General features: G+C 41.9%; 1 protein-coding gene across 6 annotated transcripts in view; it reads left to right on the forward strand.

Moving 5' to 3' along the window:
• The window catches only part of PTPRG (protein tyrosine phosphatase receptor type G), a 616,375-nt gene that overhangs the window by 580,853 nt on the left and 21,192 nt on the right, over positions 1 to 14,330 (forward strand). For all 6 annotated transcript variants that reach the window (XM_073350970.1, XM_073350965.1, XM_073350966.1 and 3 more), the window contains 7 exons: positions 7,997 to 8,093; positions 10,304 to 10,386; positions 10,622 to 10,756; positions 11,018 to 11,152; positions 11,599 to 11,771; positions 13,319 to 13,454; positions 13,812 to 13,958. In XM_073350970.1, the coding sequence (XP_073207071.1) occupies positions 7,997 to 8,093; positions 10,304 to 10,386; positions 10,622 to 10,756; positions 11,018 to 11,152; positions 11,599 to 11,771; positions 13,319 to 13,454; positions 13,812 to 13,958 (906 nt within the window). The remainder of the gene's footprint in view (positions 1 to 7,996; positions 8,094 to 10,303; positions 10,387 to 10,621; positions 10,757 to 11,017; positions 11,153 to 11,598; positions 11,772 to 13,318; positions 13,455 to 13,811; positions 13,959 to 14,330) is intronic.

Consider the following 14,330-nt stretch of genomic DNA (forward strand, 5'->3'; position numbering starts at 1 on the left):
ACCAGTACATTAGCTAGACTGAATTAAATTAAATAAAAAGAGACGGAGGAGAATTTTTAAAAAATGCTCCAGACCCCATTGCTCACAATAAGCCAACAAGAATCCTTTCAGCTAAAACCTGAAGTTCTTACTCCTTACACAGTCAAACTGATAGTGGAGTTTACCTGAGTGAAAACACAGAGTAAGGATGTCAGGATTTATTTGGCCCCAAATTAATGGTGTTTTACATAGAGCAGCAGAATAATGTAGGCATTAGAACCTGCAGAATGGGCATTTTGAGAGGATAAGTAACTAGAGTCAGATGCATCTGAGGAAGTGAGCTGTAGCTCACGAAAGCTTATGCTCTAATAAATTGGTTAGTCTCTAAGGTGCCACAAGTCCTCCTTTTCTTTTAGAGTCCTACTGTATCTACCTACATCATCTCCTGTCTCGTCGACTGCAACCTTTTGTCCCTGGCCTCTGCGACACCCACAACATCTCATGAGAAATGTAGCTGCTAAGATCATCTATGCTGCCTGCCATTCTGAGAATGTCACACTCCTTTTCGATTCTCCACTGGATTTTCCACCCCATTTTAGGTTTCTTATTCTCTCCTTCAAGGCCTTTCATCACTGTGCTCCTACCTACATTTCTGATGCTATCTCTTACCATGTCTTCCCTTCCACTGGCTCTGTCAGCCCTGATCTCCTCATCTCATCTGTGTACTTCTCAGACAACTGGTTTTGTACTTTTTCCCACACTGCCCCTTCTGCAGGGAACACCCTCCCTGAACTAGTTCATAAGGCAACTGTCCTCCTTAAAACACTTCCTCAAGATCCATTTCTACCGTGAATCCTGTAGGAAGTTAGCCATCTAAGCGGGACATTTAGAGAGAAATGATAATTATATTTTTAGAAACAGTTGATTTTTTTATCCCTTTGCCACGTGTTTCCTGAGACTGCCAGCTCTTTGAGGCAGGGACTGTGTCTCGCTATATGTTGGAAAACACATGAATGCTACTGTAATGAAAATAATAATAATGACTGTCCCATGCTGCTGGTGTGACTGAGGCAGCTTAGGGAAACTTGTGCCAGAAGAAGAGTTCCTATTGTAGAGAAAGAACCAGAGCTCTTGTAGTCTTTCAGTGACACCAGTGCTATTCCTTGGGAATATCGGGTCTTTGTTTGGTGGCCTATGGGAGACAAACTGATGTCCTCAGTCCAGTTCTTAGAGGAGGATGCCCACATCACAAAACCCCAATCACACTCTCAGCAGACAGGGCCTGGAGACTACACTGCCCTCTCTCCTTTAACCTATCCCATAAGAAAAAAAAGTCGTGGCATATTGGCAGGAAGGTGGTGTCGGGGAGTTTTGCCTCTAGGGGTTATTTGTACCCTGGATAGGCAGAGGACTTCAGTCTCCATTTTGTTTAGTTCAAAGGCAGTAACATTCTCTTCAAGTTTTAAGTGTTAAGAAAAGACATCTTCAAATAATCAGCTCTCACTGTGTCAGACCTCTTGTTCCATGGCCATGTTTGTCACCAGCTTATGCATGACCTCACCTCTCTACTAACTTTTTGTTAGCCATCTGGGAGCATAGTGTGGTTAAGAAAATAGTCACTTCACTTCCCAACTCAGAGATACTCACAGTTCTTCGCCACTCCTTTTGGTTCATGGCATGGTTTGTAGGTTTTGGAGTTCCAGTTCTTTTCTCTTCAGACATCTCTTGACACAGTCTTTCCATCGTACACTTGGTCTTCCGCATCCTTCTTGCTGTCCTCTTCTTCCAATGCTTTCTTTGCTGGTCATTCTTCTCCCATTTTTATCGCATCTCCAGTCCACCTCAAATATGTGCTCTCCAGCCCATCCATCACTGAGAGTCCCATGTTAATCTTTTCTCTAATTTCTACCGTGTGCACTGTGACTACCCTCCACTTGCCTGCCATTCACCACACTTACCTGTATCTTCTTTTCTTCCATCTCTGTAAGACCCACCATTTCCAAACCATAGAGCAGGCAGGGACAAACACACGCAGCATATGCTTTTCCTTTCTGTTTGTTACTTAACTGCCAGTCCCACAGAACTCCTGCCATTCGGGTTCTTCTTTTCAATTCTGCAGATCTTTCTCAGGTGGCACTAGGAGTACTTCCCAAGTGCACAAGTTCCTTTTCTGATTCAGCTTCTCTCCTGAATCTTCAATGAGTACTTCTTCAGCCACCTTTCCTACTTGCATAACTTCAGTTTTCTTTCTGTGTTACCTTCAAACCATGATTTTCAGCCAGAGATGCCCACTCTGATACCATATTTATCAGTTTCTCTTTCCTGTCAGCCAAAAGGGCCAAACCATCCGTATACATTAGTTTTCTCTGTCTCCCCGCAGGCTTGTTTCTCCTACTAATTAACTCCATAACTAGGGTGAAGAGAAGTGGACTCACCATCTGCCTTGTCTCAGTTCCACAGTCACCTCAAAACGCGCTGAAATTCCATGTATTGTTAGCTCTTGGCCAGCTTAGCTCTTGGCCCTCGATACAGCTCCTCTATCATCTCCACTTCTTCAAGTCTCCCTCCCATCCACCCATCTCAATATTCCAAACATCAGCTCCTGCAGAACCAACTCATATGCTTTCTCAAGATCCATAAAAGCTACATAGCAGTAATATTCTCCATTTATCGTTCTTTCACACTTCTGTCTCATTGCAAATATTGTGTTTATACTACGCCTTTGCTGCCTAAAGCCATGTTGCTCCTCTTCTTTATTTTCCTCCACCTTGCACCTCAACCATGCCTCCAAAACTTTCTCAAGGACTTTGAGACGCTGACTTAACAGGTGATGCCCCGATAAGTGTTTGGATTATTTGCATTACCCTTACCCTTCCGAAGAGGCACTATCAATCCCATTCTCCTGTCATCTGATATCCTTGCCTGATCCCAGCAAACCCATAGTCATCTGTGAAGCCACTTTGCTCCAGTATGTCCAACTCCCTTGATCATATCATCTTGACCGGTCTTCATCTCCTTCGGTGCTGCTTCTGCCTCCTCTACTGCGATCGATACCTTTTGAGGTTTCTCCATAATTGTTGGTGGTGCTTGCATTTGCAACTCCTTCTTCTCATTTAGCAGCCTTTGGCAATTTTTTTTTTGTACTTCAACCACCTCTTTAGGGTTAGTCACCACACAGTTCCCGTCCTTCACACACAGATTTCTTCAAATCTTGTATTTCATTGTTTCTCTCTTTTAACAACCCCCAAACCAATTTCCTGCTATCATCTTCTCCAGCTTTCTGTATAATTCCTCCCAAGCATCCACTCTTGCCTTGGCAACTGCCTTCTTAGCCTCTTTTTTTGCCTGTTTGTATGAATTTTGTATTCTCATTATCATGACCTGCTGCCTCAAACTCTTTGAATAATTCTTTATTCTTTTTAACTTCTCTTATAGATGTGACTTCCACCACCAGCTTGTTCTCTGAAAGTGCCTCATCTCTGCCTCATGTTACTTCCAATGGCTTAATGACTTCACTGTTGTTGGCAAAGCATGAAAGCCTTCCTTTACTTTTTGGCAGAACTCTTCCTTTCTCCCCCTCTCCCTCTTACAAAACCACCAATGCAATTTCTTCCTCAATTTCATCTTCTTTCCTGTTATCTCAAATTGCCGTCAGATTTTAGCTATTAATACCTTACCTTGTTCTGGCACATATTCACTCAGTGTAACCTTTATAGCTTTCACCTTTTTCATGTGTTTCTCTTCTTATCAAAATATTGTCTACTTGGGTTTTACTTTTTCTGCTGTAGAATGTCACCGTGTGGGATTCTCTTATTTTCAAACCATGTATTCACCACTGAAAATCCGTAGAACAAACATCACTCAACCCACTTCTCTCCTTCTGCATTTCTTTTATCAAAGCCAAATTTACCCAACACCCCTTTCATGGACAGCAAGTTCATATCACCCCCAACCACTAACAAGATGATACTGTCACTCATAACCACAAACTCTGCTAGCTCATTGCTAATGCTCTTCTTCTCTTCCATCGGTCGATCTCATTGCACAGCATATGCTGACATCACACATAACCCTACTCTCTGTCATCAGCCATAGTGCTGGCAGTCGGTCTCTTCTTTCTACCCTCATGACACCCTGAGCAATCTCTGGGGTCACAATAGTAGCTACTCCATTCATTTTCTTTTTCCTCCAGGCCAAAAAATGTTAAATCCACCTTTCAAGATTTTACTTTTGCATCCACACCACCTAATTTCCTGGAGACATAGTATATGGATTTTCCTTCCAGTCATTGCCATCTCTCCTGACCTACCTGTTAGTGAACCTACATTCCACGCTGCAATTTCCAGGTCTTGCCTAATGTGTTGCTGTTGCCTGCAAGAGGGCACATCAGCTATCCCCGATGTGGTAGCAGGTTTTAAATGACTGGAGCATGAAGAATCCATAATACACGAAGAACCTAGGAACTAAGTAGCCCACTGGTACTGGCCACTTTGCTGGCCCCATGGCGGTTTTCATTCAGAGTTTACCTTCTCAATCAGCTGCCATCCAAAGCTTCCAAGCCTGATCCACCCAAATCTGAGAGGTTTCAGAGTGGCAGCCGGCTTAGTCTGTATCCGCAAAAAGAAAAGGAGTACTTGTGGCACCTTAGAGACTAACCAATTTATTTGAGCATAAGCTTTCGTGAGCTACAGCTCACTTCATCGGATGCATTCAGTGGAAAATAGAGTGGGGAGATTTATATACACAGAGAACATGAAACAATGGGTGTTACCGTACACATTGTAACCAGAGTGATCACTTAAGGTGAGCTATTACCAGCAGGAGAGCTGGGGGGGGCGGAGATCTTTTGTAGTGATAATCAAGGTGGGCCATTTCCAGCAGTTGACAAGAACGTATGAGGAACGGTGTGGGGGGAGGGGAATAAACATGGGGAAATAGTTTTGCTTTGTGTAATGACCCATCCACTCCCAGTCTTTATTCAAGCCTAAGTTAATTGTATCCAGTTTGCAAATTAATTCCAATTCAGCAGTGTCTCATTGGAGTCTGTTTTTGAAGTTTTTTTGTTGAAGAATTGCCACTTTTAGGTCTGTAATCGAGTGACCAAAGAGATTGAAGTGTTCTCCGACTGGTTTTTGAATGTTATAACTCTTGACGTCTGATTTGTGTCCATTTTATTCTTTTACGTAGAGACTGTCTGGTTTGGCCAATGTCCATGGCAGAGGGGCATTGCTGGCACATGATGGCATATATCACATTGGTGGATGTATTGGTAGATAATCTGAGCGCCATTTCCACCTCTCGGCGCAAAAAGCTGCCCTACCCTCAACACTTGTCTGCCAAGTTAGCCACTGGCACTTTTTAGGGTTGATCACTTATACCACTCAGTCCCCAGAGCTGTATTTGCCACTCAGTGAGTGTTAACCCCCTCTACCATAAGGAGATTACGATTGGAAATTTCCCATTTCCGGAGCTGAGGCTATAGTGGCATTATTCCAACTCCTCCAGTACTTTTAAGGGAAACATAAAAAAGGTTAATTAAAGTGATTAACCTTATAAATCATTCCCTTCTGGAAAAATCCTATAGAAGTTAATAGAAAGTGATACATTTACAATGCAGTATTTAAATCATCATGGAGAATTCCTTAGCAAGGATATAATTCTCTATTAAATTCGACAGCTCTTTAGAGTACTCTCTGTAGAACACTATTGGATTCTTCTCTATTAAATTCTGCAGGAGTTTTCTGTAAATGTTGGGACACTAATAACCGTTTTTAAAAGGTTCGTAATGAACATAAAGAATTTAAAAAAAATGATGAGTGCCATACAATCATAGAGGAATGACACGATCTAGAAGTCTAAAATGCAACAAAAAGGATCATCAGTTTTCCAACTGTGGTTTAGACTGAACTGATGTTTCCTATTGTATAACCAGAGCACTGGAAGTGAGCATACTCCTCCCGTCTTCTGCATACTGGCGCTGCAAGGCAGAATTAGAAAAAGTGCACACATTCATATGAAAAATTCTTTTCCTTGCTAGAAATGAAATTCTGTCCATTTAAACCAGCTGATGATTCAGCCGGATTTCTTTGTCTTTGCTGAGATCATCCCCTTGACTGTAGTATGTTCCTCCCTATGGAAAAGCAAGAAAGGCAACTGTTCACTGGGGAGCGCCTTGTGAATATAAAGCCACAAAATGTACTTGGATTTAGAATACTTTGCGCTTTTAAAATGGAAATGCTGTGGAAAATATCAGAATTACTATGCAACCCCTTTGTGAAATGTCTGCATAATTCTGAACTCTGTTACATCTGCTGTTTGTATAGCATTTCTCTTGATAATTTTCTCTGTCACTTAGCTCCTATCTTTGTAGCAGCTGTGCACTGCTAATGACTTCCTTTACTAGGCAGGTTCTATACAGTGGTTTTTTAAGCCTCTAGTACAAATTAATTTGGCACCCCATAACCTTGGGGAGAATTGGGTTTTGGGAAGGGATTTCTTGGGCCCACAAAAATCTTTATAAACATAGTTTCTTCCACAAGTATTTATACAAACATGCATTGAACTATTTTCAAAAAGTGTGGAAAGAAATGGAATAACAATGTTAATGCTAAGATGCTAAGCTCTTAACTTTGTCATTAGGATCTTTTTTCTGGATGTAAAAGAGTGGTAACATTTTGAGATTGTGATTAAGCACATGAAAGAAAGTCTACCTTGAACGTGATATTGCCTATGAGTTAATTGGTTTAAATATCACCCCAGATTAGGACAGGGACATGTCAGACTGGCGAAGTCTGCAAGACATCCTCTGAAACCTTGTAACTCTTTAGCTGAATCTGGCAGAAGGCAAATCTCTGCTATGCTAATGCTGTGAGGAGAAGACACCCACTCTGCTGTTTTAACAGACCCACATTGTATGGTGTAATTGTGCGTGCTAGAATTATGCTGAGAACTGAAAGTCAGTAGGAGTCAGGCACCTAAACTACTTAGATATTTTTGTAAACTCCAGTAGGCAGCTCTCTGCATTTTGAGGCACATAAATCCCTTTGTACCTCTTACCCTTGTTATGTTATATAAATGAGATGAATTGCCTAAATATATGGACCTAAACATGGATAACATTACATTTTTCTTTCAAAAAAATTGTTTTTACTCTTCAGTCATTGCCATCAGTTGTATTTAATGTACTTTTCATAAACATCAGATCTAGTTTTAAAAAATTAGATTGAAGTCATTCCTGTGCAAAAAGCTAACAAATGACCACTACATCACTTACATTCCTTTAAAGCCATATTTTGACGGCAACATAAATGGGTACACAGTAGGGCTGGTCAAAAATTTTCTAATTAAATTATATTTTGGACTACATCTCCCGTGATGCACCATGGCCAGTGACTCCTATGACACACCCCTTCTCGTCAAGAGAGTAGAAACTGGTGCATCCTGGGAGATGTAGGCTGTCTAGAAAGCTCAGCTGACAGAGGAGAAAAGCACGTAAACTATGACTTCTATAGAGTGACCAGACAGCAAATGTGAAAAATCAGGACGGGGGTGGAGGGTAATAGGAGCCTATATAAGAAAAAGACCCAAAAATCGGGACTGTCCCTATAAAACTGGGACATCTGATCACCCTAGACTTCTATCAGTGGTGCCATTTTGAATTGAAATATTTTTTGAAAACTAAATTTGTCAACATTTTCTGTGGGGGAGAGAAAACCCTAATCCGGCCAGCTCTAGTCCATAGGCCTTTCACTGATCTTTGCAGAGGGGTGAATTCTACCCATTCAGGAGATCTGATTCTGTAATCAGAGACCAGGACTCAGTTAACATCCCTGATTTGAACAGAATGTATCTTACTGGACTACATTAAAAGATTACAAGAATTACATTAAAAGATTAAAATAAATCAAACAATTAAAATTTGATGTTTAAACATGTTTGCAAAGAGCTGTTGTTGTAAAATGAGACAAACAATGTTTTTGTATTTATGTATTTTCCGTCTGAATAATTTTGTCACTAGGAAGTGCAACGCTGTACAGCCGACATGAACATCACAGCAGAACATTCCAATCACCCAGATAACAAGCACAAGAACAGATACATCAACATTTTAGCATGTGAGTAAGCATTTACAGTAAATACAGTACATAAATTGTACAAGGCCCTCTGTTCTAAGAAGGTCAGTGCATGAGAGGAAAACCCAGGTTGCTTAAAATTAATTTTAATCAGAGAGGGACAGCAATTGACAATTACAATTCTAGTCTTGTTGAAGTCTATATGAGTTTTGCGATTGACTTCAATGGGGCCAGGGTTTCACCCACACTTTTTATTGGGAAAACGTTGACAGTTAGGTGTTAGATATTGTAAGTTTAGCTTACAAAAGTAGCAGTCCTGCATAAGACAATGCAACTGAATAATTAAGATCAAATTACTGGCAGAACTCTATATGCTAATCTGAAAAACAACTTAAGGGAGATGTGTGGTGGATCAAAGTGTTTTATTGATGATCCTTGGGATTCATTTATCTTCCCAAATATGCTAAAGCTGAGATTGGTATGTCTGTCACATTTCAAACTGCTCCACGAGAGAGAGCGACTTGGACAAACAATGACCTTCTTAGCACATTGCAGGTCTCTCTCATCATCCTTCGGAGAATTGCAAAGCTGAAGTCTGTTTCAGGACTGCAAATTATTCTGAATCTGAGCTGGGAGGTGGAATAACTTTCTCTGTTGTCATCTCTCATGTAGAACTGATGGGAGATTGGCAGTCAACACATATTGTATAACAGTACTGAATTCCTGCTCCTGTAAAGGGAACAATGCATAGCTTTGCACTCAAGAACACCAAACGCAAATGGGACAAATCCAGCATGATTTTAATTGTATAAAAAATACAACCCTCTGACTTACATCCTCCGAGAGAGAGGATGGCCCAGTGGTTAGGGTGGGTCTTGGAAGACACCATGGGAGTGGAGAGACCTTACAGGCACTCAGATACTACGGGTTTCAGAGTAACAGCCGTGTTAGTCTGTATTAGCAAAAAGAAAAGGAGCACTTGCGGCACCTTAGAGACTAACCAATTTATTTGAGCATAAGCTTTCGTGAGCTACAGCTCACTTCATCGGATGCATACTGTGGAAACTGCAGAAGACATTATATACACAGAGACCATGAAACAATACCTCCTCCCATCCCACTCTCCTGCTGGTAATAGCTTATCTAAAGTGATCGCTCTCCTTACAATGTGTATGATAATCAAGTTGGGCCATTTCCAGCACAAATCCAGGTTTTCTCACCCTCCGCCCCCACACACACAAACTCACTCTCCTGCTGGTAATAGCCCATCCAAAGTAACCACTCTCTTTACAATTTTCAGAGTAACAGCTATGTTAGTCTATGTTCGCAAAAAGAAAAGGAGTACTTGTGGCACCTTAGAGACTAACCAATTTATTTGAGCATCCCCCCCCACCCCCATGAGGTGAGAAAACCTGGATTTGTGCTGGAAATGGCCCACCTTGATTATCATGCACATTGTAGGGAGAGTGGTCACTTTGGATAAGCTATTACCAGCAGGAGAGTGAGTTTGTGTGTGTGGTTTTTGGAAAAGGGAGGGAGGGGGTTAGAAAACCTGGATTTGTGCTGGAAATGGCCCACCTTGATTATCATACACATTGTAAAGGGAGTGGTCACTTTGGATGGGCTATTACCAGCAGGAGAGTGAGTTTGTGGGGGGGGGGGGGGGCGGAGGGTGAGAAAACCTGGATTTGTGCTGGAAATGGCCCAACTTGATTATCATACACATTGTAAGGAGAGTGATCACTTTAGATAAGCTATTACCAGCAGGAGAGTGGGATGGGAGGAGGTATTGTTTCATGGTCTCTGTGTATATAATGTCTTCTGCAGTTTCCACAGTATGCATCCAATGAAGTGAGCTGTAGCTCACGAAAGCTTATGCTCAAATAAATTGGTTAGTCCCTAAGGTGCCACAAGTACTCCTTTTCTTTTTTCAGATACTACGGTAAGGGGGCGGTCCTTCAATAGGTCCCCCTACTCCTAACGCACCTACTCCTCCTTCTTAAAGGGACGCTGTCACATACTAAAAAAAAAAAAAAAAACCACCCCCCATTTGTGTACAGCCCAGGGTTGTGATCCTGCAATCAGATCCATGAGAGCAGATCCTTCCCTTTCCATCACCGTAAAGTCAGTTTCCACAGATTATGTGCAGGCAAAGTGAATATCACCCATAAATAGCTAGGAAATAGGATGGTTTACCTGCATTATTTTTAATGTACTTTCCCTTCGTGCTTCTCTGCTGTTTTTTCTCATAGATGATCACAGTAGGGTGAAACTAAGGCCTTCTCCAGGAAAAGATTCTAAGCACAGTGACTACATTAATGCTAATTATGTTGATGTAAGTTGTTTGAATATTTTTTCTCCTCTCTCAATGTAATACATTCATAAAAGGGGATATCTATCCAATTGCTCCTTATGAAGTGTTTGTGTTTTCTGACTTCCCCTGGACTCCTGCTACAAACTCCTCAAATACTCAGAACAGGAAAGGCACCTCTCTTTGTTACCTGTAAATTATTAATACATCTGCCTTGCTGCTGCTTTCATCTTACTTTGCATTTTGGTTTTCTTTGAAGGGTTACAACAAAGCAAAAGCCTATATTGCTACCCAGGGACCTTTAAAGTCTACATTTGAAGATTTCTGGAGAATGATTTGGGAACAAAATACTGGAATCATTATCATGATTACAAACCTCGTGGAAAAAGGAAGAGTAAGGGACTATGTAGCTTGTTAATGGCTACCCTTTTCTATTTAATATAGTGATAATATATCCTGCCTTCTGATTCATGAATGGGCAGAATTTGACCCATTAGCTTTAAATACACAAATAACGTCTTGCTATATAGTGTGTAAATACCAGAGCGGAGATACAAATTACTAGGCATGATTTTTTACCCTTTCTAATAAACTTTAAATACGTTTTTAATAAAACCAAAATGACCCCAACCCATCTAATTCTCCCTTTATTCAGAGAAAATGTGATCAGTACTGGCCAACGGAGAATAGCGAGGAATACGGCAACATTATAGTCACATTGAAGAGCACAAAGGTACATGCCTGCTACACCGTCCGCCGTTTCACAGTCAGGAACACAAAAATGAAAAAGGTGAGTGAGCCCCCTCTGTTCATGTTAATTTCCTGTATGGCTTGTTAAGTGAAAGCATCATGCCAGCAAAGCCAAGGGGTCTTGCCTGCTATGTGTACAACTTTCAGTAGCTGGCTGGTGAGAAATAACTACGTGAAACTTGGGTTACTGGATATCTGGCAAGAGCATTTACACTGCATTGCCTGTACCCACAGTGGGGAGCTGTGCAGTGTTTCTTCTCCATCGGGGGAGTTCTCATGGCTATTGTTTTCCCCGCTCTCCTGTGCATTTCTTGCCGGGGACTCTGTCTGCATCAAACAAGAGGCAGAGCCTGGGGAGCAGGGGCACGTCTCCATTTTAGTCTCAGCTGACACATGCTTGTTTGAACATGTTGATAGAGTCTGAAGAAGTTCCAAGCCTGCCCTTTCCTAATATTTATCTCCTTGTTGGGTACGTTTTACATACAGGGTCAGAAAGGAAACCCCAAAGGGCGACAGAACGAGCGAACGGTTATTCAGTATCACTATACACAGTGGCCTGACATGGGAGTGCCAGAATACGCTCTGCCTGTGCTGACCTTTGTGAGGAGATCTTCAGCCGCCAGGACCCCGGAAATGGGACCCGTGCTTGTACACTGCAGGTATGGCACCTCTGGTTAACTAGGGCATGGAAAGCACACCTGGGACGCAACAGGTAATGTAGGTGGGTTCTTATTAACAAGCAAATACAACAGATGATTAACACAACAATTCAAAGCAAAATGAAACTCATCTCAGTGCAAAGCCTTTGAACCACTTCATCCAAGCAGTGATGCATCAGTCTTCTGCAAGGTGCCTACACAGGGGGGAATTTCAGATGCAAACAAAGGTGCTGGCAAAGCACATGCACAATTCCACATACGAGCTGTTTGCACTAGACATTTCTAAGGTTTGTTTAGAAAATTCCAGCCATCCAACCAGGGAGTAACGATACCGCGTCGCTCTAGGCTGACCAGTCATGCTCTGTGAATAAAGATTAACGAATAATCAAAGACCTAGTTAAGGAATTAGTTTGCAAATCAGCCATGGTCTGAAAGATGTTAGCGTTGATTGTATGGCAAACAGTTCTTGGGAAATAGTCTGGTCGCAGATAAGATAATAGTCTCAACCAGCCGATCGAGAGACGTGATCGTTCCCCTCTATTCGACACTGGTGAGGCCTCATCTGGAGTACTGTGTCCAGTTTTGGGCCCCACACGACAAGAAGGATGTGGAAAAATTGGAAAGAGTCCAGCGGAGGGCAACAAAAATGATGAGGGGACTGGAACACATGATTTATGAGGAGAGGCTGAGGGAACTGGGGATGTTTAGTCTATGGAAGAGAAGAGTCAGGGGGGATTTGATAGCTGCTTTCAAATACCTGAAAGGGGGCTCCAAAGAGGATGGCTCTAGACTGTTCTCAGTGGTAGCTGATGACAGAACAAGGAGTAATGGTCTCAAGTTGCAGTGCCGGGAGATTTAGGTCGGATATTAGGAAAAACTTTTTCACTAGGAGGGTGGTGAAACACTGGAATGCGTTACCTAAGGAGGTGGTAGAATCTCCTTCCTTAGAAGTTTTTAAGGTCAGGCTTGACAAAGCCCTGTCTGGGATGATTTAGTTGGGGATTGGTCCTGCTTTCAGCAGGGAGTTGGACTAGATGACCTCCTGAGGTCCCTTCCAGCCCTGATATTCTATGATTCTATGATAATTTTCATACAGGAAAAGCAAGTAAATTCTGTGGCTACGTTATTTGCTATGAATAGAACACCCAGTGCTAGCAATGGGGGAGCTCTCCCAGATGTTAAGGTCAGAATAACCATCGTATGACCATAATGGTCATCTAGTCTGACTTCCTGCATAGAGTTTCACCTGCAATGACTGGTGTTAGCACTTACACTCAGCAGGGGGCATCGCTGCAGTTGTCCTCAGAAGGAAGCTAGGGAGGGAAAAGGAAACAAACATTTGGAAACATAGCTAAAATAAGCACACATTTTCATGTGATTAAAATCCTAGAATGCATGTAACATGTTATTTAAGGGCTTTAATGATCAGGAGGGTCAAGGTGTTCTAATAAAATTTGGGGACAGAAATGTAGGAACTCTGTTTTGCCATTGCTAACATTTAATTTCATACAGCGGAATTATCAGGGTTTCTTTCCTGTCCTTTGCAGTGCTGGTGTGGGCAGAACGGGGACCTACATTGTGATAGACAGCATGCTGCAGCAGATAAAAGACAAAAGCACAGTTAATGTCCTGGGTTTCCTGAAACACATCAGGACACAGCGCAACTACCTCGTTCAAACAGAGGTAAAGGCTGGAGTGATACTGAATTCAAAGCAGTGTTCGTTTTTATGATGCGATCAAAAAAGAAATAGGTTTTTCAGTTACCTCTCTCTCAATGTGGAATACGTTTCAGCTGGCGTTTTGGTGACTTGGAATGTCTTTTTTCAAGACCAGAAACTTTTGATTCCTCCCTTGACTTCTTAAGTGTTGTTGAGATTATACTCGTGAATGTATACTCCAGTCTGAGCAGTATTTATAGAGTGAGCTTGCTGTAAAAAGGAAATGTAACTATTTCCTTCAGTGTGCTGTCCGCCTTCATTTATGACTCTGCTCCGTGTAATTGTCTCCTAACTCTTAAACTGCTTGCTCTGGCCTTTCTAGGAGCAGTACATTTTTATTCATGATGCCTTGCTGGAAGCCATCCTTGGGAAGGAGACTGAAGTATCTGCAAACCAGCTGCATAGTTATGTTAACACCATTCTTATACCTGGAATAGGAGGAAAGACACGACTAGAGAAACAATTCAAGGTAAAGGTTTATCAGGCATCAGGAGTGATTTCACCCCCACAGCTCCCGATCTTTTATCACATGGAGAGTCTTTGCTATCGTATCTAATCGGCAGAACTAGAGGAACCTGAACCAAAACGCTGGGTCCAAGCACCCCTGAATTTTGGGCAAGTTTCAGATTGAACACCCTTAGTTACAGTGATGTAAATCAGGACTAATGCTATTGAAGTCAATGGAGTTATACTAGGGTAAAACTGGTGTGAAGAGAGAGTTGGGCACTCATTTGAACTATGCTGCTGACCCCTCATTCTGTAAGGAGCTTGAACCAAAATGGTGAATCCAAACACTCCTTAGATTTGATTAGTTTTCGATCTAGATCAGGATCCAAACTTG

The sequence above is a fragment of the Lepidochelys kempii genome, chromosome 7 (genome assembly GCF_965140285.1).
Source record: "Lepidochelys kempii isolate rLepKem1 chromosome 7, rLepKem1.hap1, whole genome shotgun sequence".
Taxonomy (NCBI): domain Eukaryota; kingdom Metazoa; phylum Chordata; order Testudines; family Cheloniidae; genus Lepidochelys; species Lepidochelys kempii.